This window comes from Meleagris gallopavo, chromosome 8 (genome assembly GCF_000146605.3).
Source record: "Meleagris gallopavo isolate NT-WF06-2002-E0010 breed Aviagen turkey brand Nicholas breeding stock chromosome 8, Turkey_5.1, whole genome shotgun sequence".
NCBI lineage: Eukaryota > Metazoa > Chordata > Aves > Galliformes > Phasianidae > Meleagris > Meleagris gallopavo.
The window spans coordinates 19,829,920-19,854,930 of record NC_015018.2 but is presented as its reverse complement, the minus strand read 5'-3'; the positions used below and the strand labels follow the sequence as shown (position 1 = coordinate 19,854,930).

At 35.5% G+C, this 25,011-nt stretch overlaps 1 protein-coding gene across 7 annotated transcripts in view; it reads right to left on the bottom strand.

Moving 5' to 3' along the window:
- MYOF (myoferlin) overlaps window positions 1-25,011 on the bottom strand; it is a 68,210-nt gene that overhangs the window by 10,866 nt on the left and 32,333 nt on the right. For 5 of the 7 annotated variants that reach the window (XM_019617670.2, XM_019617669.2, XM_010714553.3 and 2 more), the window contains exons 17-38: window positions 24,905-24,943; window positions 23,612-23,736; window positions 23,049-23,165; window positions 21,418-21,595; window positions 20,497-20,621; window positions 19,917-20,023; window positions 17,715-17,907; window positions 16,533-16,688; window positions 16,013-16,144; window positions 14,495-14,658; window positions 12,946-13,060; window positions 12,712-12,817; window positions 10,316-10,458; window positions 10,005-10,178; window positions 8,872-8,983; window positions 7,310-7,387; window positions 5,364-5,545; window positions 5,100-5,258; window positions 4,840-4,938; window positions 4,369-4,530; window positions 3,688-3,853; window positions 3,018-3,094 (exon numbers count right to left, since the gene is read on the bottom strand). In XM_019617670.2, coding sequence (XP_019473215.1) covers window positions 3,018-3,094; window positions 3,688-3,853; window positions 4,369-4,530; window positions 4,840-4,938; window positions 5,100-5,258; window positions 5,364-5,545; window positions 7,310-7,387; window positions 8,872-8,983; window positions 10,005-10,178; window positions 10,316-10,458; window positions 12,712-12,817; window positions 12,946-13,060; window positions 14,495-14,658; window positions 16,013-16,144; window positions 16,533-16,688; window positions 17,715-17,907; window positions 19,917-20,023; window positions 20,497-20,621; window positions 21,418-21,595; window positions 23,049-23,165; window positions 23,612-23,736; window positions 24,905-24,943 — 2,909 coding nt within the window. The remainder of the gene's footprint in view (window positions 1-3,017; window positions 3,095-3,687; window positions 3,854-4,368; window positions 4,531-4,839; window positions 4,939-5,099; window positions 5,259-5,363; window positions 5,546-7,309; window positions 7,388-8,871; window positions 8,984-10,004; window positions 10,179-10,315; window positions 10,459-12,711; window positions 12,818-12,945; window positions 13,061-14,494; window positions 14,659-16,012; window positions 16,145-16,532; window positions 16,689-17,714; window positions 17,908-19,916; window positions 20,024-20,496; window positions 20,622-21,417; window positions 21,596-23,048; window positions 23,166-23,611; window positions 23,737-24,904; window positions 24,944-25,011) is intronic. The other 2 variants (XM_019617668.2, XM_010714554.3) reach the window with 1 other exon arrangement.

Here is a 25,011-nt window from a genome sequence, read left to right as displayed (position 1 = left end):
TGCACATTTTGGATATTGACTTCTTTATAAAACAATTTACTAAAACTCAGCAGCGTTTTCCCTTTCTACTACCATTTTTTCATTTGTTTACAGGCTATAGAATTTCAGAAACCTAAAAAAACCCCGTGGATTATAAAATGCAGTAACAATCAGGATATGTGCCTACAGATTTATCTGCCCAATAACAATCTGCACAATCCAAAATGCTTCACCTGTTGAATAAGAGATACTGCAAACAAGATCAGATGTTCCATTAAGAGCAAGCATCATGCATTCCATTTGGAAGCCAGGATTATCTAGCGCAATTTGTTCATGTTGTGTCTATTGTGGCTTAATTTAAAGGCATAATCCATACATTTTGGTGCAAAGCAAAAGAAATGTGCAAAGCATTTTATGAGTACAAGTCAAATGCATCAATAGGTCAGGGTGTCATTCTGATATATCATATTCTTTTGACTCTATTTGTATTTTGAAAATAATTATCTTTCAGGGATTTGCAGGCCTGCTATGTTTTAGTAGTCTTGTCTAACTGTATAAAAGTGCCCCATAAATGTGCAAAATATTGTCTATTTCCGCTTTAAAGGTAATTCAAGTTATTTTTTCTTAGAAACCATATTACTAATTCACAAAATTTATAGTCAAAATTGAATAAATTGCTAATATTTGAAGTTGACTTTGTTTAAACACTGGTTTACAACATGAATGGTAGCTTACAACTGTGTAGCAATTGCTGAAACTCCAAATTTGGAGACTATTCACAAAACTTAAAGCATAATACTGATTTTTTTTTTTTTTTTTTTAATATACATTCAGGTGTCCCTTCAAGTAATGTACTTCTTTGCTTTGTGAAGAAATGGTTATGGAAAAAGAGTAAATCCAAATCCACAACTATTGCTAAAAGTGGTAAGCAGGATGTGCTCATAGAATGCCAAGAAAACAGGGTAAAATGCCATATGATAAATTTGAGATTTTGGAGCGAAATATTCTCTTGGTAAAGACTATTTAGCAGTTACTGCCTTTTTTTGTTTTTAAATCTATCCATTGATTTCACTATGGATTGTTATACATAAAGTATATTTGCACTTAGCTATTTACTTTTGAATATCTTAAAAATTATGGGAAAAAAGAGAATGGATCCCTACCAAAAGTTAGGGTTAGAATTTTATTTACTGCACATTTATTTTAGTGTCTGGAAAACAGACTTTTGAACAAATTTTATACACCAATAGTGCGGTTGAATCATTCTTGTTAATTTTGCTGCTTTTAGTACAAAGATTTTAAATAATAAGTAATGATGTAGTAATATTTAAATATTATAACAGTAATTAATACAGACATAGTGGGATATATTTATAAGTCTCCAAAGAAAGTTGCCTTAATATTTGTAATTAATCTTATTAGACTTACTTATAAGAATCATTTCCTCCAAGATCTCTGTATGAAACTATTGCTAACATAAGCTCAGCCATAAAACCACATCCCATTAATATTCTGCTACCATTCTGGTCATCTCCATGCAGTATTTCCATACATACATACATGCACTGTGGTTGGAGAAGCCATTTTGCTGAGTGCTGTTGACATACTGCTTAAACACTGGAAATTGGAATGTAATTGATGAAATTTCTGCCTTCTGTGTCCTTTACAATATTGCCTGCATATCCCTTATGCCTTCCACAGTTGTACTTCATTGTTTCAGCCAGAATTGCTTTGAATATAATTCCTTCTCTCATTTGAATGCTATAACCGTATACAGGTTTGTACTATGTTTTGTTTGGGTGATGTCAAACTTCAAAAGAAATTGTTTCACCTTATCTAGCATTTAAAATACTTCCTATCATAAACAAAATCAGTTAAAACTATTCACATTAGTTTTGCCAGTGGGTTCAGATCTTTAAAAAAAAAAAAGTCTTTTTTCTAAATTTTTACTTCCTTTAAGAAATTTATCTATGCCACCTAGAAAACATTAGAACACAACAAGGCTTAATTCAGATAAAAAATAGACATTTTTTACTGTTATAAATTAAATATTTAGGACACTTTACTTGTACGAAGGAAATAAGTATAAGAAAATGTTCTATGAAACAACTCAGTTGTAAAGTTTCATGACAGAGTTTCAAGAAGAAATAAAGGAAGAATAATACAGTCAGTGACATTAAAATAGCAAATAGTATTTTCTTTGGGACCTCTGTAACAATGAAAAAACTATGTATTTTTGAAAAATCAAAGTTACAGGTTAAAAGCCTACAAAATTAAAAGCATACTTAGCCTATTCTTGTCAAGAAAGTTCTATTGTGAAAATATCTTCTAGGTTAAGTTCTAAAATTACTGACAGTTTTTCCCTGAAAAGATATTGTTTGGAATTTGCCTTCTCTCAGGTTCCAAGCCAGGAATAAAATTCTGCAAACTAAATTATTTTTACCTGTAAAGTAAGACTGCACTGTAGGAGTCCTGAAAGAATCAGAGCAGTAGTGTAGGGAGAGTCAGAAGGCACAAGAGAACAGGAAAGAAAAGAGGTGTTAGCATAGAAAATGTTTCAATTTTATCAGTTTTGAATGACTATATAGTAAGAAAGGCAAAGCCATATCTATGGAGAAAAAAAAAAAAAAAGACTAGTAGGTCTGTATTGCAACAGTTTTGATTCTGTCATCACCAAAGCATATACCATCTGATTGCTTTATTTAAAACTGCTGTGTGACATCAGGACGCTCTAAAATTACCAGTAGATGACTGGGTAACGTTCTATCATACTATCATATTCTTTCCATTGAATGAATGAATGAATTCCTAAGCTACTGAGTAAACTTTACCCTGCATAAAAAGATACAGTTTGATGTTTACTATATGAAAACAGAGGATAAAATATTTACCATATATCCTTTGCTTTCCTGTATCAAAGGAAGTTTGCTCCATCTGACTTTCCAGACGGCTACATTACTAACAATTTTGCTGCTTAGATAATCAGAAATCACAGCTCTGAAGAAGAAGAAAGTCAAGCATCAAATTTCAAACACTACCTGAGCTGCTAGCAGTGGTTGCGTGTCCTCCATTTCTATTACCGTATCCCGGTGGGGCGCAGCAGAGAGTAGACTAACTGTAAGCCAAAGATTTTAATAAGACAATACTATATTGGAAAAATACCGTACTAAACCTTTCCATGGGATTTGAAATCCAAACAGTTACAGAAGATGTAAATTAATTAATTGACTGTAAGCTTGATCCTCCAAAGAAAGCAATTCGCCATGCTTTGCTAAGAATAGAAATACATCATGTTTCTGTTCAGTATACACAAATATTTCTCAAAAAAAACAGGATCAAAAAGAAAAAAAATGAAAAAAATACAGGTGAAAGTATCAGCTTTACAGTCAGACCATTTTTTTTGCTACAATACTGTATTGTATCTTTGTTAATGAGAACAGTGGTAACATGTAGGTAGTTAAAATGCAAGCTAATACTAAAAAAGAACTTCAGGGAAGCAGCATGCCCACTCTAACAGTAGCCTTCCCTTTGCACTTTTAATACCCCACAAAATACTGCACTGTTTAATTTTTTTTCTTTCAGATCATATCTCCAATTAAGTATGCAACACAAGAAGGCTGTTCATCAGTACCGCATGCACAGTAAACAAAGGTTGGTTATTCTAGCATCTCACAGGAAAGCATTACTTGTCTTTTTCCAGCTTTTTACCTTTCAGTTGTGGAGCAATGTCTTCTTTAGTAGCGTAGGGGTCACAGCGAAAACTTTCCAGTAAATCAACAGTACACTGTCCCACAATGGGCTTCCGTCCAAATGGTCTGTGGTCTACTACTTTAATAACAAGAGATGGAGCGTACAGCTCCTCTTTTGGCAAAAGCTAAAAGCAAAATGTTTGAGTTTGATTATAATGCAGGCAAAAGGAAAATGAATAATAAAGATTTCTCCCCTAAATTAGAGCTGTTACTTGATTTAGTATTAATTTACTGCATTTTATGAGTATCTGGTGAATGAAATTTCTGACCACATGAATGATTCAACAGCAGTCATTAATTGCCCCAAATCTTCACTATTTTTGAATCTTACGCAGTCCCCATCCTAGCAATAGTAAAGTAATTACACTTCTATATGTAAGTTGATGTTTTTTCAAATACATACATCTATACACTGTACTGGAGCATATCAGACTACAATTTTTCAATGTATATACAGACACGATTACATGCTCTTCAGTAGAATTTTCACACTCAGTAACTTGCTTATGTTAAGTCAAAAAAGGATGCGTATGCTTTCTTTCCATTCTTACATAACAAATCTTAAAAAGTATGTGGCAACTGATAAAAAAGTATGTTTGCTACTGATAGCTTATATAGTATATAGTTTTTAGCAACGTACAACTTTCATGAAGAGAACAGAAGATGGAAAATTTGGCGTTTTTTTGAGGTTTTTGATCACCACAGATTCCACCATTTCACCCCCACATTCCACTATGAGACTCGGTGATGTAACAGGTGCCAGTTGGTAGTTTTTCATGTTCCGCAACCCCCAAGCCAGAATCTGTAAAATAAAATCCAACAGAAGCAAGAGACAGAGAAAGGTAGAGGATCAATATGCTTAGCATGATACTCAAAAAGAAAGAAAGAAGAAACAAAGTCTTTTCAGTTGGAAAAAAAAAATACTGCAACATGACTGGCAAAACATTAAGGTTATTTGAATGATGAGGGAAAAAATAAATCCAAAAATGCTTACTAAAAGTCCCAGCTGTGTCTCACTATTTTTTTTTTCCTCAAAGCAAATAAACAATCTTGCTAGCTGGAAGATGAGATTGCTGCATTTGTTTTCAGTTAGCTTAAAAATAAACAGTACCTCAACAGCAGTGAGTTGAACTACTGGTCTGATTCCTTGAGGTACCATGTAAAGCTTTGGCGCTCTTTGTGATGGAAGAATTGGAAGGTTGGAGCCACTCTGTTAAGACACACACACAAGTACTGGTTTATCTCCTCTTCCTTAAATGAAATACTTTGCAAGTATTAAAATAATCCTTTACATTGTGACTTTCTATGAAAGAATATACATGATATGACACACACACACAAACACGCAGACACAATATAATAAATACATGCCTTGTCCCTTAAAATAAGTTCTGCAGCAAAAAGAATGTCTCCACTAGCTTTGCCATTATTTGTTACAGGATACCAGAGCAGTTTTGGTGTGATGTCGTCTTCTGGGATTAACTTGACCATGGGGGAACAAACACTTCTTCCAAGGAATTCATCTTTCCCCTGTAATAAAAAATGAAAATCATAGTCATTAATGTTATCGTCAAATAACAATAATAGAAAAAAATAATGATAAAACAAGAATCAAGGTAAAAAGCTTTCACATACCACTTGGTCACTGTCAAACAGTTCAATAACAACATTAGGTGGATTTTGGGCTACAGTCTGTGGATCCCCATAGATCTCAATTTCATTAAATATTAGAGTTTGGTCCCATGTAGGATTTAGAGTTGAATGAATGATCTCAGTTGTTTTGCTTTGATGGAGGAAAGAAACATGAGCGTACGGATCTGAAATATTATGCAAAGATTGAAAAACCTTCTGAAACAGTAAGGCACGCAAGCACAATTTTTATCAAACAGTACATTATTCTTCTTTTCTGTCATTACCATTTCTACAAGCTGTTTTACATGAAAAAAAACCCACCATACATATCATTAACATTTAATAGAGCAAATTCCTCTTGATTACTAAATAGCTTTCTTTATACCACTCTTTAATAACACAGTAATAAATGAAAATGATTACAGTATCTTGAAAATCACAAACTAAACTTGAAAACTAAAATAAAACATTGGCTATACTACACTCCTCTTAAATATGATCTGTAGAAGCTTTTTTCACCATCTCCCTCGATACATAACTATATGGATCCATAAATAATAGAAAGGAGTTCATTCTAACTAGCTTGTGCCAAATAAGTTTTCACAGGCTATATTATTCAGTTGAAGCTTCGATTTCAGACATCTTATTTATAACAACCTCTTCTTGTGAAACAACTGTATGATTAAAGCAGCCCTCTGTTTGGCAGGTCTTTAAATCAAGAGCTCTACAGAAGGTATCTGATGATGGTCATTAACATTTCCTGCACAAATTACAGTTGCTAAAGACTTGAGGCTGTTTTAAAGGTTATCTTTAGGTCAGTTTCAACAGCTTTTAGTACCTGATCAAAACTGTACAACATTTGGATAACTACAAACTAGTTTCAGAGGAAAATAAAACATAGGTGTTTTGGTTTATGTGTGACTGCATCTGAGGTACCCCCTTGAATTCTACATACGTAAATCAGAAGTATTTATTATTGTCTCTTAATATTGTTTTTAAATGCTACATATTGATTTAAGATGAAACACTAAATAGGGAGCTGTACAAAAAAAGCCCAACAACCTCCTCTCAAGAAACTGCAGTAAAATATCTATAGCTGTATATCTTATCTAACAACGTAAGAGGTGCAACTGACTCAACTAAAAAGGAGAGAAAAGAATACCAATGAATGATAGTTCTGATAAAAACGTATTCTAAGCTGCCCATTTCATCTTTCTTTGAATTTACATAAAGCGTAAAGTCATTCTTATAGAATCCAATTTCAGTTTACTCTCTGACTTGTCAGTGGAATTTTCATTGTAGTGAACAACTAAATACTTAATAACCTGAACATTGAATTAATCTGACTACAAATGCTAACTAGATACAGCACAGGTGGAATATGTCATAAGAGCTGGAAATAACAGTGCAGAAGCTATTCTTGTAAAAGTAAACAAAATCTCTGCCTCTTAGTAAAATTCAGTGTAGCTTTCTACAAGTTCATATCCCAGAAATTAATTAATATAAAATATTGAACACTGACAGGAAGTTGCTGACATAACAACCATCCAGCTTTCCTCATCCCCACTTTTATGCAAGCTTTCTGTAAGACAGCTTAGGAACTGCATGTATTGTTATTATTATTAGTATGCATGTATGGTTAAGAGAAGCTAAGGCATAGGGAAATGACTGGTCATAGGAAAGTGACCTCACCAGACCAATTCCCATTCCTCACTGAGAATTCCAGTGACAGGAGAAAGTGCTGCTTGTTCAGAGCACTTACTTTTCGGCTATACTAACAAAATTTGGATCATATATAATGAAGCCAAAACTTCCTTCCTGGCATAGTTTCAGTAACTGGGACCTATACACAGAACTTTCAGATTTAAGATCCTCTATAGGTAATTCAAATTCCTAGTTCATTGTAAGTCAGTCTACTTTTCTACACCACAAGTAGGATTTTTCCATACCTGAAAAGCTGTCTTTGTCTAAAGCCATGAGATTTCTTGCCTGGTATATGTAACAGCGAAGGTGGTAAGTATATACCCCTGTATCAAAAGGGGAAAAAAAAGTTCAAATGCATTGCACAAACATCTTTCCTACAATGAAGTTATTTTCAATCTATACAGATGCTTAAAACATTTTCTTGAAAAAGCACAAGCACTATATTAACTTTTCTGCATGCTTGCAGTAGAACCTGCAAAAATTTGTTCCAACACAAGGACAACTTAACTTAAAGCAGAAACAAAATAAAAAAGAATGCTAATTCTATTTGGACTTTTTCAGTGCATCATCTAAAAATCCTATTCAATAATTCTTTTTTAAAAACTGTGATAATCTAGCTCTTCCAAACAGAATCAAAAACTGGGTATTCTCAAACTTAAATTATTCACTATAGAACTTGTAAAGACCTAGGAGAGACCTTTCAAGTACCTCTACATAATAATTCCAATTGCATCCTCATTTCTGTGGCTAAAATATTTAAAAAAAACCAACAAAATGAATCTGTGCAAACATGATGGAGTAGCTGAAAAGTAGGATGTGATGGAGACCCTGACCCAGGGCAACATATGGCTAAGTTACTACACATTTTCTTTGAAGATGTCAGCTCTATCACTTCCAGACCTTGTTTTTTTTTTTTTTTTAAAAAAAAAAGTAGCTACTCATAACCACAATGAGTTGAAACCTCTGAACTCTGGCAGGAAAAGGAGCTATTTTCATCCTATTGTGGTCATTACTTGAAAGAAACAGCAAGATTACTTCCTCAGCTTTTGAAAGATTTGGGCACTTATTCCCAGAAGGGAGATAGAGTTCTGTAGGTTCCAAATAAAGGCAAATTTTCCAGTCACAGATCTTCAAAAAGGATGCTGAGTCTTAGGAGTGGCACTGAATTGGGCTGTATTCTGTTTAACACTGGTGGCTCCCACCTCAGTGTTCCCACCTTTGTGAATCCCACTATAACAACTCCAAGGCATTTTAATTCAGTCCAGGCTGGCAAAGTTACAGTTCTGTTCACCCTGCCAACTCACCTGCATGGTCTTACTGTTTATACTGGGTCAGGCATCTATCTGACCTAGCAGCAAGTTGGTTAAGTGAACCAAACCAGCCGAAAATTAACTGTACATACATAATCTCTGCTGGTTTAGTTTCCTGCATTCTCATGAATGGACCTTAATGCTAAAGATGTCTTTCAATAAAGCCTAAAGTTCTGCTTTTGTAATAAGTAGCTTGGGAATTTTGTTCGTTTTACAAATGTCTGATATCAAACAAAATGAGATTACTTTATCCATATTAAATTACTTCATTATTTTTTAAATATTAGAATATAAACTAATATGAACTGTAGACTATGCTATTGAAATGACCAACTTATTTTTTTACTTAGTAGGATAAATAGGCTTCAATCAAGAATCAGATGGATAATTATCGCAGGAGGTTTGTAAGTCTAGATGTAAAACACAAAGAATTACAATTCTGTTTGCTACCAAAGAGAAACAGACAATTTGTAAGAAAGGAATTGCTAGGAACCTACTGTCAAAGTAGCAGGAAACAAGTGGTGTATTGGCACCAAACACCTTTGTGGCTGACTCCTTGGTTTTGTCTGAACCCTTCCCTTCTCCATCATCGGTACTAGTGTCTGCTCCCTAAAATTTTATGAAGAAAAAACATCACTGCATGCTTACAAATGCAGAAACAATCTGATAAAAGTATATCATATACAGGAATGTAAGGTTTCAGCCTCATTTCCAGGACAAAGTATAACTTTATTTCCTAAGTAAACGTACAGTAAAAGATGTTTAGTCATACAAAGCTCATGTCATCTTGCCATTGAAGCTGTGAAGAAATCAATCCAGTCATTTCATTTCATCGCCACAATGTCTTACTGCTACTGATTCATTAGCTACCTCAGCTCTTAGTGCAGCAGATTCTTTTGCACTCCCCTGTTGCAGAGAAATGCTCTAAGGATTTATTTTAGCAATAGTGCAGGAAGTACAGTCAAATGAGAAATAAAGTTTTCAACTCTGTGGCACCAAACTAAGTAGTGAATCATGGATTGATATTTGGTGGGGAAAAAAAAAAAAGGAAACATTAATGCTATACTCTGAATAATCAGCTTAGAAAAACAAAATAGCTTCCTTTCAAGATTGTGCTTTACTATTATGGGCTCAAATTTGTATCTTGATAAACAGAGCTTACCTATGAAGCTGTGTTAACCGGAAAACTTGACAAATAATTAAATTTTTATAAACTGTGACCTACAATATTCTGACCTTCCAGATACTTAGCTTTTTTTTTTTTGTGCTTGGTTATTTATACTTGCAAACATACATCAAGGGTAGCTATTTAATTTCTTTTGCTTCTTGTACTGATGTTGACACATCTAAATTATGTGCATGAAAATCTTTTGTAAGTCATCTTTTCACTTTACTTACAGAAGGCTTATCTAGTAATTTTGCCTTTTGATCTAGATCTCATTATACATTAATAATTTGAAAAATCAACAAGTGTGTTATTTAAGAACTTAAGTACTTACTTCAACGGTCTCCTTCAGACTTAACAGTATAAACTGTACTAGTTCCTCAGTTACACATCAGTTTAATGATTCAGAGACTAAAAATTAATATTCACTTCCTAAGGACTTTTTTTTGATACCGTGTTCCTTACCAAAGCACCTTCAAGTTTAAAGATAGCTGCAGCACCATGCGTCTCTGAGGGAGCCATTTTTCGTCTCCATCGTCTTCGACGGAAAGTGTCAGAACTGCGTTGTTTCCAGTGAAATTTCCAACCAATCAAGGAAGCATATTCCCATCCTTCTTGATCTTCATACGATGATATTCCCTAGGAGATATAAATCTCTGTTACCCACAATATTGTATAAATGTCATGGAAAAAAAAAAACATCCGCAATTGCTTTGGAAGGCACTGTTGCAATGTGCAAGAAATACAGTGTCTAATTACATCTCTGTTCTGCTTACCCTTCCTGGTGTTACTGCCTGAGCTGAATCCCTCCTACGCTTTCGCACCAGTCTTCTTCGTCGATGTGTATGATACATTTTCTCTGCAGCAACCCATGACTTTGGTTTAGTATCTGGAGGAATAGTAATTCCATATTCCCATCCTAAAACAGAATTGAATAGTTGGTATATTTCTAGAAACACGTGCAAGACACAAATAAGAACAACATGAGAATTTATTTTTTTATTGTGACTACAAAGAATGAAGATTTAGTCACATGAAACTATTTGATATGTCCTATGAAGATAGGATGAGAGAGCTGAAGTTGTTCAGCCTAGAGGAGGCTGCAGAGAGACTTTAAAGTGGCCTTCCATTACTTGAAGGGCAGCTATCAGGGAATGCAGTGGTAGGATAAGGGGTAATGATTTTCAACTAAAAGGAGGTAGGCTTATATTAGACATTAGGAAGAAATTCATTACTACAAGGTGCTGAGGAAGAAGTTCCTGCATTTTGGATCTACATGTTAGAATTCAGTTGTCAGGTATTTAGGACTCTGTCTTTTACCTAAATTGAACTCGTAATAAGATGTTACGGAAGAATCCTAGCAGAGGTTCCAGTTAAGACACTTATGGATATTCTACAGTAAATAAAATCTCCTTTTTCCTGTTGAAATAGCTATTTATTTAACTTATGTTTAAAGTAACTGTTTTAAAATGAATTAAAATTCATGACCACTTAGCAAATCTTCTTGACTTCACAGTCTTCTACAGGCTTCCCTTTTGCTTTTATTATCTATTTGGTTTCCATATTATTAAATACCCCTTAAATATTTTGCTATGAAGGACTGATTGGTTTTTCTATTGCTGTAGAATCCAATTTAATGGATTATGCACTTGTTTTCATCACAAGTTCCAAGATGGTAGTAGTTTTTATTTTGTAAAAGTAACAAGCATATTAGAGTTGTAGCAACTCTAAACAATGGCTCTGCTTAGTTAGGATTTTCCTGATTTGTAGTACATTTAACTTGAAAACATTCTGTCTAGCAGTGTTACACTCGTCACAGAAAGACCCTGAAGTCATCTTCATTTCAGAACTGGCTAATAACTAATTTGTTTCATAGTGTTTACATTCTGATCAGTTTTGCATGGCACACCTCCTGCACATATTCATATGAATATGAAAGCAATCATTTTGTTTTCAACAGTATAGGAATTCTTCACACCCTTGTGTCATCTCTGACTAGGACAAACAGGCTCTTTCCTTTGCTTGATTCCTAGACCTCCTGATTCATCTCTTAGCCTTCAGAGAGATCACAGAGCAGTTGGAAGGGACCTTTAAGATCATCTAGTTCCAATCCCCTGCTATAGGAAGGGACACCTCTCCCTAAACAAGGTTGCTCAAAGCCCCATCCAGCCTGGCCTTGAACACCAGTGAGGGCATCCATAACCTCTCTGGGCAACCTGTTCCAGTGCCTCATCACCTTCACAGTAAATAATTTCTTCCGTATAGCTAGTCTAAATCTACTCTCTTTCAATTTAAAGCCATTTCCCCTTGTCCTGTCACTGCCCTTCCAAAAAGTCCCTCCCCAGAGTTCCTATAGGCCCCCTTCAGGTACTGGAAGGCTGCTATAAGGTACCCCAGAGCCTTCTCTCCTCTGTGCTGAAGAGCCCCAACTCTCTCAGCCTGTCCTTGCAGAGGAGGTGCCCCAGCCCTCTGATAATCTTTGTGCCCCTTCTCTAGACCCAGTCTGACAGCTCGATGTCTTTCTTGTATGGGGGGGCTCCAGAACTGGACACAGTACTTCAGGTAAGGTCTCATAAGAGCAGAGATTCTGCCTCAATCTGCTGGTGAAGCTTTTCTTGATGCAGCCGAGGATATAGTTGGCCTTCTTGACTGCAAGTGTACATTGTCGGTTCATGTTGAGTTTTTTGAGTTTTGCTTGTTGACTCTTTCCCTGGCTGAAGGCTTCCACCTAAAATACCAGATAGACTCAACCCTGGCTTTGCCACATACTCTAAGGTAGAATTATAGGTGCTTGATGTCTCAACCTAAGCTTCCATCTTCTTTAAAACAATTGACAGTACTGATCTACATCTTACAGGCCAAATCCTAATCATTGGACTTCACTAACACTGGATGTACGAAAAAAAGTTTTGGAGATGTATTTCAAATAAGTACAGGTTCTATTTTTAAACACGCTGTTCATAAAACCCAGCTTTATAATGTGGAACTTCTCATGTTAGCAGATTATTGTTCACATGACTCTATTTTCTTAATTTTTTAAAGCTTTTGGCTCAAAAATACCTGCTGCAACTGCGCTCAAGACCAACATACAGCTTCTTGGATTCTATGATTTGTTCTCTGGTAGACAATTACAGATACATTTATTAGATAGCATGCAAACAGTAAATCTTACCATGCTCATCCACTGCTCGATTTAAGTCTGACTTCCAAGCATCATCTTCCCACATCCATCCAACAGGGCACGTGAACTCACGTGGTGGTGGAGCTTTTTCTCCATTCTTTTATATAGGGAAAACACAGCAGTTCGTGTATTAGTAGATAAAATACACAGTGTAGCAAATCTTGGAACTTTTTCTCTTAAACTCTCTTCTTTTTACAGCGAAAAGTACTGATTAATACATCTCACCACATCTGTGAAACTCTCTTCAGCAGCTTTCCATTCTCCCCCAGGATAGCGGCTCTCATTCTCATACACTTCATCAGTAAACTCGGTATGACCAGCATCAGCTTCAGTCAACAAACTGCAAATCCAAAGCAAACACAGTATTAAGCCAAAATTACTTAAGTAGGCCCCAGAGAATACATAGAAACAATATACATGTTGTAGTTCTGGACTGTCCGTCTTTGTGAAGTTCAATTTATAACACAGCTCTCAAGTACAAGAACTTTATTTTCCTAGAACATCTTCCTAACATTGCAGCACCTCCTCTAGAAGTAGAACTAAGTGCTAAATTACTCATGAGTGACTAGCAGGAGTTGTTTCAACTGCCATTATTATTCAGCTGCTTTGAGAACTTCTCTTGGAAAAAAAGCCACATCATACATTTAAACAGAGAAAAACAGACCAAATGGTAGCTGTATGCATTTCTAACTTTTATATAACTAGCTAGGCATTACAATTTGAGAATGTTGTTAATTTTATCCCTGTTCTGTTATTTACAAACTGAATAACCATTTGATAAGTTTCTAACTTGAAAGCAAAATAAATAAAAGAACATTAAATTAGAGAAAATAGCTTCAATTTCCATCTGTTATTGTGAGTCAGAAAGCACTGAAATATGTTCTTAAGTGCCATCTGCTGGTCAAATAGAGCCACAAAGACCATTTTCCAGTAAGATCAGGTATGAGACATGAACAAATGTGCATTTTAACGGGAAATTTCTCCCCTGTTATCTGAGAAAGCATCTCCGTGTTATTGCTTTTCTTCATCTCAAACTATTCATTGAAGTAATATGGAAATAAATCCATCCATTTATACCTACAAATATGCATGACTTCAAAATGGATTAAATAGCACATAGTATCCTGCACAGTGCTTCTATAGGAACAGTCCTGTGCATTTCTCACCACAAGAACAAAATAATTAAAAATTGAGTGAACCTTTCATAAAACAAACAAACAAATAACAACAACAAAAAATACACAATAAAAACAACACACCATAAAACGTGCGCACACGCACACACACACACCCCGCACCTTTTTATTTCTATGCTGGTTTTTGTTTTTTGAACAGCTCATTTACCCAGTCCCACTTTAAGTGTGACAGTGTAAATGGCTGAGCTGTGACAACTTAGGAATTGACAGCTTCTGACAGACAAGACTGAACCTCATGGAGCTGGGGAAGGATGGAGACCTCATGAACTGGAGCTGTCAAGGGAGGAAGAATCATATGATAGCACAGTCCTAGCCTCTGAAAATAATAATGCCTTGAATCACTCTGACAAATAACCTGTGACAGTTGTTTAATGAGGGTCATGGACCTTCTCAACATACAGCAAAATAAACAAAAAATAATAATCCAGTGTATGTGAACAACAAAAGGTAATAGTATTTTTAGAGTTATTAAAAAGCTCTGACTATTCTCAGCAAAGAAAACAGAGAGGGGATATCTTCCTCCACACTTGGAAGTTAATTACTTTATTCCTGCTTGAATAAAATTAGAAGTATCTTACCTTCTTTCAGGATCAACCATCCATTCTCCTTCCCACTCCCAGCCTTTTGGGGGTAGAAAATACTCTCTCTTCAGTTTGATTTTTCCTGTGACATCAGAAAACTTGTGGCGACCAACAAGTCCTGAGGTACCCCACTTTCCAAAAAGAAGAGCCTGATTTTCATACTGTTTGAGAAGAAAGAATAAAACAGTACTTCAGGAACAAGGAAAAGATTTCAGGAGGAAAGGAAGATAAAAAAAAAAAGTTTATTTAATAGTTGTAATTGAAGCATTCTACTACTTACTTTATTTGAAATTAAATGCCTCCTTCCCATGTTGCCTTCCACTACCACTATTAATCTCTTTTTCCTGTGCTGTCTTATAAAATGTAAGCAATGATTCTGCTGCTAATTGACTACTTTATTCTACAGTCAAGCTCCAACCAAGTTAAAGGTTTGTTAAATAAAATACCTTTATATCATTTGAACAAGAGTTTTTTCCATTCCCTAAATGCACAATGCTGTCATTCTTTTCCATTTTCCATCTCCTATTTATACTCTTATTTTGTAACACATAAAACTGAAAATGATTAGTCTTACGGAAGCTGATCAGGAAACAATTCTGATGTCAGCTCAGTTTATATACTGTATTTCCCTTTCTGTTAATGGGATTATCCTAGTTTATAATGTTCTGTTCTTACTGCTATAAAATTGTTGGATTGCTGTACGAAGAGCAACAGATATTCCATATCCTCATAAACCTCTACACTAAACAAATATTAGCTCTGAAAAATCCACTGCCTATTTTAAGCTACTTAATATAGCACTACATTTAGTATTTTAGGCATAGGTGCAATGATGACACTAGCCTCTGTAAAAATGCCATTTCCTCAACTGATATAGTGGATCACACGCAGCTTTAGGCATGTAAATTAGGCAGAGAGAAGATGCTTACAGCTTATCATTATCATACAGAATCTCTATTATATGCTGTGGGACTACCAGAAGTATTTTTCTTTCAAATTTTTTTTGCATTTACCATTCACATGTTACAATATAGTCCTTTGTCAGTGAAATCTACTGGTTTTGGCCAGTTTTTCCTGTAGCAGTTAATTTTTGGCAATTTTTCTGCTCCTACAAAAGAACCATTATTAAGCAAAACTGCTTGCATCCATGCATCATTTGTAAAGAAGTCAATTAAAATATATATTAGTATACCAAAACATTATGTTCTAGAACTCAATCTTAATTACAATGATAAAAATCTAAAACAAGTGTCTTGAAATCACTGGAATAATCCAGATTTTCATCTGATTAGCCAGTTCAGATTCTGTTTTGCTGAAGTTCATCTGGTAGGCACAATGGACTTGATTATTAATTGCCTTTAATGTGGTCTACTTGTTTCAACCCTTTTTTCAGTATAATAAATAATACTCTCCCTTTCTGCCAGGTGCGCAAAACAATTACAGAAGAGCTCAAATTGCATAGAATTCATAAGATTCATATCCAAGTTTAATGTAAGAAAACTATGATGGACTTACCATTTCTGCAAAAACACTGAACGTTCCCTCTGCAAAGCTATTGAACTTCTTTTCAACTGCACTGAGTCCAAGCCAAATGTTAACTCGCAACTCCACAGGCATTTTGACATCTTTCGTCTTGTCCTGTGGGTACTGACACACACATAAATAAGGTTATTCTTTGTTACGTTATATAGGTGTTTTAGCTTTCAGTACTAAACAATAACATAGTTAAATGAGTAATAATACATAATTTATCTCTTTCTGCATGGCATTTCCTCAAAAAGAGCTAATAAAATAGTTCAGGAAGGAGACATTCTTTAAATGGTGCCTGCCCTAGGCATGTAAAAACCAAACACCGAAAACATTTGTATAATCCCTGCTCCTGTATATCCTCTCTCAAGTTTAATCCAGTAATATGTTCTTAATTATGACAGTAATTTAAAGTTCATGTGGACGTTAGTATTTCTTGTCAGGAGAATCATGCACATATAAGAAAGTTTAGGGATTTAAAGTTTAAGGATTTTGAGGAAAAAAATACCTTTAAGAAGATTGTTTGTGTTTTTCCACAGTATTTACCAGATGATTCAGGGCTTGTGGTGGAATACAGCACTTGGTGTGCAGGAACACGAGCATAAGCCAGTCTTTTCTCCCCTCGGATCATCCATATGATTACATCAGGCATACTGTTTTGTGGCTGTGGATTATTTGCAGGGCAAAGAAAGTTAAAGTTGGTAATTAATAGAAGGTTAAATGAGTCTAATGCTTAGATAAAAGAAACAAATTGACCCAATACTTAGGCAACAGCAACATAAATCTAGTTTATGTTCTAAGACTCAATAATAAGCTTGAATTTATGTTAAAGAGAAGAAATTGATTCACCTTAAAAGTAATGCAGTACATAGTAGTGGAATAATCATTAAAAATACCATAAAGATTGCTGGAAAACAATGTTTTGTTAAAAAGATTTTGTTCCTATATCTTTTGCAATTTTATCTAGAAATGCGCTGTATCCCAATTTGTTTACAGTACTGTGACAGATCCCAGTTGCTATAGCTTTGGATTGACAAGTACACACTGAAATGCTTGCGATGCTTGCATGTTAAGAGTAAATCCTCATAAGACTTAGCAGAAGATAAAAACAGCCTCCCACTTTTTTTTTTTTTGCAGCTTTGTCCATACTTCTGTATACTATCCGCAAGTCTTCCAAATTAAGTGATGTTTTTTAAAAAATTTCAAAGTAGAAGTGACAAAGAGAAAATAGACACTTCTACAATGTCATGAAAACCAATTATGAAAGAGCATAATCCAGATGAAAACTCAAGACATTGTTGAAAAGTCAAAAATTTCCATGAGAACTTAATTACTATGGCTTATGACCTGCAGAAGTACTACATACACCCTGTAGTCCTTGAACCTGCAGAGTGACTTGCAAATCTGGAACAAAATAAAGAAAAAAACAGAGCCACTTTGATGAGGTAAAGAGCCTGTTGTAATTCTACAGTTATGGCCCAATATACATTTTCAGAATAACTGGATAACAAGCTAGAATAATATATTTAAGTAAATCCTAATTACAGAGAGGCATTTTTACATTCATGGCATCTAAAACTGCCCTTCTAAATAGAGCAGATATTGCTTGATGAACAGTGACCATTATACCAGTTTGGGTGAGACGGCTACTTTTAAATTTACAGAATAGTTGATATTGTGTGGTACTAACCTCTTCACTCAGTTGCATTAATTTATCCAACCAATCTTCAATTTCTGTCAAAGTGGTTTTCACATCAGTAGCTTCATTCCTCATCCTTGTTGCTGCTTCTCCAATCTGTTTGAGAGACCTTAAGCGTAGCTTTTCTATCTGAGTGTCAAGGACTGTAATATTAGATTTGCCTTCTATGAGGGGAAATGGTTTACTGAAAAATAGAATTTTTATCATGGTTAATAACCTAAGTGAATTTTATTTAGCCATACACTAAATGAGTACATGCATACAGCGGCAAAAGACTGAGTGCTGCTTTCTGTAACTGAAAACCACCAGAGTAGTACTACAGCATCCATTTCTGCAGACATTTCCAGCTGACCAAGTGTTTACAGTAAGTTGAAGAAATGCTGTGCTTATGTAAGAAGCACCAATATAGAATAGTCTGAGGCACGTGCTATCATGTAATTGCTGCTTACCAAATCAAGCAAAATCTATTCCCTAAAATATGCAGAAAATTATTGTGTCAGAATGTATACCTCAAAGATGAAACTGGCACCTTCAGACCAAGTTTAGGTTCCCTTCCTTCACTGAAGCCATAAATTCTCAGAAATTCAATATATAAATACAGCTTGTGTCTATGACTATGAGAGCTATCTAACTCTCCGGCAACAATACATGGAAAAATCTCTAAAAGAAATTTGTAACACAGAACTTTTGTGACACCAGAGGGCAGAGTAACTATTTAATGGAAGTAAGCAATACTTCAGCACTGCAATAAAGCCCAGGAAAGAAATAGCTTTTCTGAGGAGTGGGTTTGGGAAAAAAAAAGGTAGCTTTTCAAAGATCCACAATTAAATTCCTTCATTAGAAGTTTTTTAATGTTAGACTTGAAGAAAATTCCAGAGTTTGGAAAGTTTGGAAAGACTGGCCCTTCTCTGACCTAGTTTTAATAATAAGCCATGCATTTCTAAGGACTTTGACTCTGCAAAACCTTACCACTCTCTATTGCACCTATTACTATAGTTAGTTCTACTAATCTGAATGCAAATGCTGCCTGTCTAGGGTACAAGTACTTACACTTGGTCCAAACGTACCATATCCAAACTTCCAGAAAGTCATCACATTTTAGGTTTAAATAGTGCACTGAAAACTCCTATTCGTTAAAACTTTACCATGGCAAATAAAACTGTTCTATGAATTCAACCCAGGGTATTTATTTGCCTTTGACAAAGTTTTTATGAGTTTCCTGAAAATAAACTTCAGAGAGCACTGTATCCTATAAACAACAGAAAGCTAATGTGGTTGGTATGTCTAGGTGCTACTGTTATTTAATAAAACAAGTTCGAATAGCAGTGCAGATGTGTCAGATGATGGATTGTTGATCACCAATACAAAGCTTAAAGTTTCTATACTCTCCAGATGGCTCCATGTGATAATAGCTTGCCCTTAATGTTTCGCTTTCCTAAAGCACATCAGTTCTTTCTCTGCTTCCTTCTGACCAATAGTAGGTTTATCTTTTGAGATAAGTTGTTTACCATACAATTATTTGCTAATGTAAAATGATCTCCACCGTGTTCGCTTTTTCCTCTGTTCACTTCTACTTTAGTTCTAGAGCTTGATGAATTAATCCTTCTATAATTGCATATTTTCTGTTATTTACTCTAACGAATAATTCTCTCATTTTTCATCCCCTTCCTCATCCCCTTCTGTTAATGCCTCTTCTTCATATGATTCTTTCCTTGCTATTTAGAATTTGTTTTCCTTCTAAACCTTAAGTGATGACTCCCATTGCGCTTTCTGACCACATTACAGATATGTTGGCTAAAGGATCACTCAAAAATCTTATCTTTACAGCCCCTAAGCTCTAAACAGCTTAAAAAGCTTTAAGATAAAGTGGTAGAAAGACATCAGAGATTCACAATGTTCACATCTGCAAGGCAGCTCTGCCTTAGATTCCCTCCGCTCCCCCACAGAGATGCTCTTCATTACCATTGACTAAGATAACAGAGAATAACACACCTAGATGGCTGACTTCACTAGCAATATCAGTGATGTTTTACTACTTTCAGAAACTTCTGGAATTCCATTTTTCAAGTCAGTTCATACAGGCAATGAGTTTTATAGTCTTTAGAATTTGTTCTCTGACTCAGTAAAGGCAACAAAGAAGATTAAAAGCAGACCTAGAAAGATAAGGCAAGAGATAAAAACAGGTTATTTTACCTTATATCGTCTGTAAGTTCGTCAATCAGCTTCAACCACATCTCAGCTAATCTATTTTCAGAAATTTTAGCCTGCATTCCTGATTTTAAGTTGGATAAGTTGGATTGCTGAGGAATTTAAAAGAAAAGGATTGCACTTAGAAACTTAAATTGCAGCATTATAGTCAATATAACTGTCAAGACTTTATTTTGATCTTATTTTAAAGCCCAAATCAAAAAAAGACTAAGATATTCAAACTTGACTCCAATGTAACCTGACTTTTTATATGTTCTTTCACACTGTATCTATTACGTCACATTGCACCTAACTTTAAGGCAAATACAGTTCTACAAACTCAACACACTCCCAAATGAAGAGGACTCGTCCATTCTGTGTGAATTCCCTGCAGATTCAAGCAGCATTAGGCCTTGCCAGAATACATATGTATGATTATCAATGCCATTTCTCACACTGTTCTACATTTAACTTTGAACAGGAAAGGAGAAAAATTATGTTCTATCATTTGCTCAAAATGTCATTTTCATTACACATCCAAGAAAACAGACAGAGCAGCAAGAAAGAAAGTTCATAAGTAACTCACCAGTCTTTCAACCACATTCAGGATTACATTCACAGGGTCTAATCTATGACTTATGTCCTCCCAAAAAGAAGTCAGTGTTACCACTGGCTTTGTGTTTGCCCATGGCAGATAGTAATAATAATTACCTGGTGTGAGAGATCTGTATGTTAGATGTAGAACTCATGGCAGGGATGCATGCTGTACACTGTACAAGTTGTTCTATTCACTTCACTTATAAACTTATCATTTAGGAAGAACGTGAAAGCTAGCCCAACTTAGGAAAGGATTTATATTTTTCAGTGTCTATAGCATCTGTTGGATGGTAAAACTTGACTTCAAACTGTATCATAATCAAATTGATTTTTTTTCAATAAATAATCCATTAACATTCACTGTTCTAACCAATTATTTAATAATGTAAAACATTGTGAGAATTAATGCATTTTTCTGAAATAAAATATTCAAAGAATCACTTTCTCTGATCTTTTAATACACAGAGAAAATAACTCCTACTGTTTGCATTTAATAAACTAAGTTTATAGCCAAAACATATTTTTCTATGGAATTGGTTCCTTGTTTTCTTTCGGGCTGCCAGACCCTCAGTTAAAAAAAGTTTCTGCTACCTTTGAAAGCAGAATGTTCTGATGGTGTTTTCTCTTCTCAATCCCTAGCTTTTAGATACCTGTAAAACACTGTGACTTTTTTCCTACTAGTTTTCCTAGTATATAGTCAGAGAAACTGAATTCTACAAAAATTTCTTTAAAAGCCTCTGCAGGCTTGTCAGTCTACTCTTCAAAGACCATGAAGAACCATGCGTTATTTTCTGTTCATTTTCCAGTGATTTTTAGGGGAGTAAGAGCTGTGATTCCAAAGCTATAAATACCCTGCACCCTCAACTCACAATTTCACATGATTTTATCCCAATACCAGCAGTACTCTTACCATCAAAAACAGCACGACTGTACTGAGTTGTTGATGCCAAAGGTTTACAGGTGGAATCAAACTTATTGCCATAGTTACCGATGCTAACTTCAAACTGGATAGGCTCACCAGTGTCTTGCAGCATGGTAGCAGAATGAAACACAGCAGCCAAGCAAAACTTTCGTCTGCGCTGGTATTTCTACAACAAGAACATTTTTAGTTCTGTTTAAATACTTGTAAGATATGAACCACAATTTAAAAAATAGTACTATTTGCTCAATGGAAACAGTAATTTTAATATTTTTTGCTTATTTCTGGGATGTACCAAAACAACATATGTGTGTCATAAGTTACTGTGTTTGAGAGTATAAAAATGATATAATATCATAGAAAGGCTAATGTTGGAAGGGACCATAAAGATTATTGCGCTCCACGCCCCTGGACAGGGTTGCCACCCAGCGCCCCATCCAACCTGGCCATGAACACCTCCCGGGATGGGACACATCCATGGATTTTCTCAGCAACATGTTCCAGCGCCTCACCACTCTTTAAGTAAAGAATTTCCAGCTAACATCTCCCCCTTGTTCTATCACTATTAGATTGGCAACCCTTCCTTCTATTGTATCAACTGTATTGTATCACTTAGCTTGGTGTCATCAGCAAACTTGCTGACGGTGCACTTGATCCCATAATTTATGTCACCAGTAAGGTGTTAAAGAGCACTAGTCCCAAGATGCAGACGTGGGAGATACCACTTGTGTCTGTTCTCCACCTGGGCATGGAGCTATTGGCCCCAACCCCTGGGCTGCGGCCATCCAACCAATTCTTTATCCATTGAATAGTCCAGCCTTCAAATCCGTATTTCTCCAATTTAGAGTAAGGATGTGGTGCAGGACCACATTAAAGGCCTTGCACAAATCCAGACTTCAAAGTGGCCTAGTGATTTGGGGGCAGACAGGGACATCCCTTGGGTGCAGGAGCAAGGACTGCTGACGTGAATCCAAAGGGCTCTTATCTCCTCCATGCACTTGTCCACTAAAGATAGTGCAGAGCTGCCCTCCTTCTCTGTCCCACACCCACCTCTGCTTTCAGCCTAGGAAAGATGCAAGCCTTGGATGCCTCTTCCCTTAATGGGTTTGGAATGGCTCCCAGGATTGTCTTGAGGAGGCAGACAGTGTCTCCTGCCATGGTGAGGCTCCCAGTTTTTGTTGCCCCGCAGGCTGCTTAGGAAGCCCTTGACCAATCTGCAAGGCTCCTGGGGTGGGAGAAGCTCAGACATCAGGCTAGCAGGACACAGAATGATCTCCAAGTGCCTGGTAAGGACAGCCCAGAAGCCTGCAGGGCATGGGCTGGATGCGTCAGCCTCCAGCTGGGAGTGCAGGGCAGGGTGTAGTATCCCCTGCTCCAGCCAAAGGCCCCAACCCTGATGAGACTCTGCTCCAGACCCCTCATGAATGGTCCCAACTCAGCATCAATAGCAGGGTGGGCATACACCTGGGTCTCATATTTCTGAAGCTGTGTTATAAATAAGCATCTCTTGATTCTAAGATTCAACTCAACAGTTTCAATTTTAGTATGTTAGATCACACTCCAGAAATAAGCATACAAGGTAGACCTCCATTACCAGCAGTGACAATAAAACAAGAACTTACCTCAACAACCAGTATGTCATCATTAGGAATCATATCTAACTTTTTATTAACAGGTTTGCTTTCGAGCACTGTAGATAGTTCAACCAGAATTCTTCCTCTATAAGCAACTCCTTCTCCCTAGAACAGAATGACAGATTTAATCCAGTTTTACATTTTTCTCTTGAAGTAACAATCTTTCTTTGCCTGTACATGCTTATGGCATCACTGAAGTGTTCTTAAAAATTCTGCAGAGGCACGCATATACATATTTGAACAAATGAAAAAAAAAAACAAGTTGAAATTAATTGTAAATATAGGAATGAAAAATAAATGCATACTTAGGAAAACAAAGAGGTAAGAAATACAAGTGCACGAAGAGATACAGGTAGTGAAAAATCACTAACAACCTCTGTTGCTCCTTCAAAAATATGATTTTTAAACAAATATAAGAAGCTACCATCAGAAAGAAAAAACAAAGGGAGTATAATATGAAAAAAATAAAATTTAAAGTGAGTTAATAAACTGATTTCATCTAATTAAGTTTAATCCTTTATTAAAAAAAAAAAATCAATAAAGAAACTGACCTTTCCAAAGTTTAATTCATCATATGGATCTGGGAATCCTGTGTATTCTCTAGGACTTCCGTAGAAATTTAAGTAACAAGGCCCAAATGTTGGTAAAAAGCCAACTTCTGTTTCCCCAGTGTTGACTAACAAGAAAACATAACCATTATATCTTTGTTAGTTATCATTCAGAGACAGAAAAAAAATCATCATTACTTTCAAACTCAACAGAACAAATGTTAGATATTAGTTAGGTATTAGTTATTAGTAAATTAAGAACACTTTATTATCTGGGTATATAATATGAATTTAAAGTAACTATATTTGTTATCTGTTGACTATTTGTTCCTAACCTCCTCTTTCATTGTACATATTTACTGTATATTGCTTTGTGCAGTAAAAAAAAAACACCACAGAATAAACAGAACTTTTGCCCCACTCCAAATACTAGATTTTCATTAATGTGAATACACTCACATGTTAATAGAAAAACATCTTTTCCACAAAGAAATGAAACACAACATCTGCATTCATTTAAATGCAGATGTCATCACTGCTCTAGCTGAACAGCCACAATAAACATGCACACCATACCACAGAAATCTAGAATTTAGCAGAATTAATATCACTGTTTTAACTGTGGTGTAACTCTCTGATTGTACTTCATGGTAAAGCAAAGACTAACATTTAGAAGGCTGATGATCACATACTACAGAAAATGATTCCAAAAAGCTATTTTGGCCTTTAACTTAGTATTACTTTAAGAAAAATAGTAAAAAGTATTTGGGTGCAGGAATGTGTTTGTTACCTTTCGACTGCGCTCCAACTATATTTATTTTTCATTACATAAATATTTATATGAAATCTTTCAAAATGGTAAGAAAGAGCCATCTCTCCAGGTTGTCACAGAATCGGATTTCATTTTTCAAACTTCATACATGTGGCTAACTATAAGCAAAGCATGCGCTAATTGTTTTTTGCAATTATTTACTACTGCAGGGCTAAGCAGCTGCAAACTGCTTTTTGTTTTGACCTCATTAGTAAGTTAAAAATTGCGATCCATTGTTAGAGCACTTCATAATTGAAGTGAGTGCATGCTGAACTTTAAAACACAGCTTGAAGCATCAGCCAACCAGAAGCAACCAGTTCCAGTGCCCAAACTGTTTTATACAGTAAGCTATGTTTGATAATTTGTAGTTACAATGGTGAAGTCTTTGAGAGAACTTTTAAAATGTGTATATACGTTAAGGATGATGGGTTTTCTTAGGCAGTTTGGGCAATGGAGTAAAATCAGTAACAGACCAAGATATAAACCTTCATATGATGAAGACCCAGTTCCCGAAGATGAAAGTTCTATATTATAAAAAGAGAAGATAGAAGATGTTGAAGATGTTACAAGACAGGAGACAATAGCATTAAAA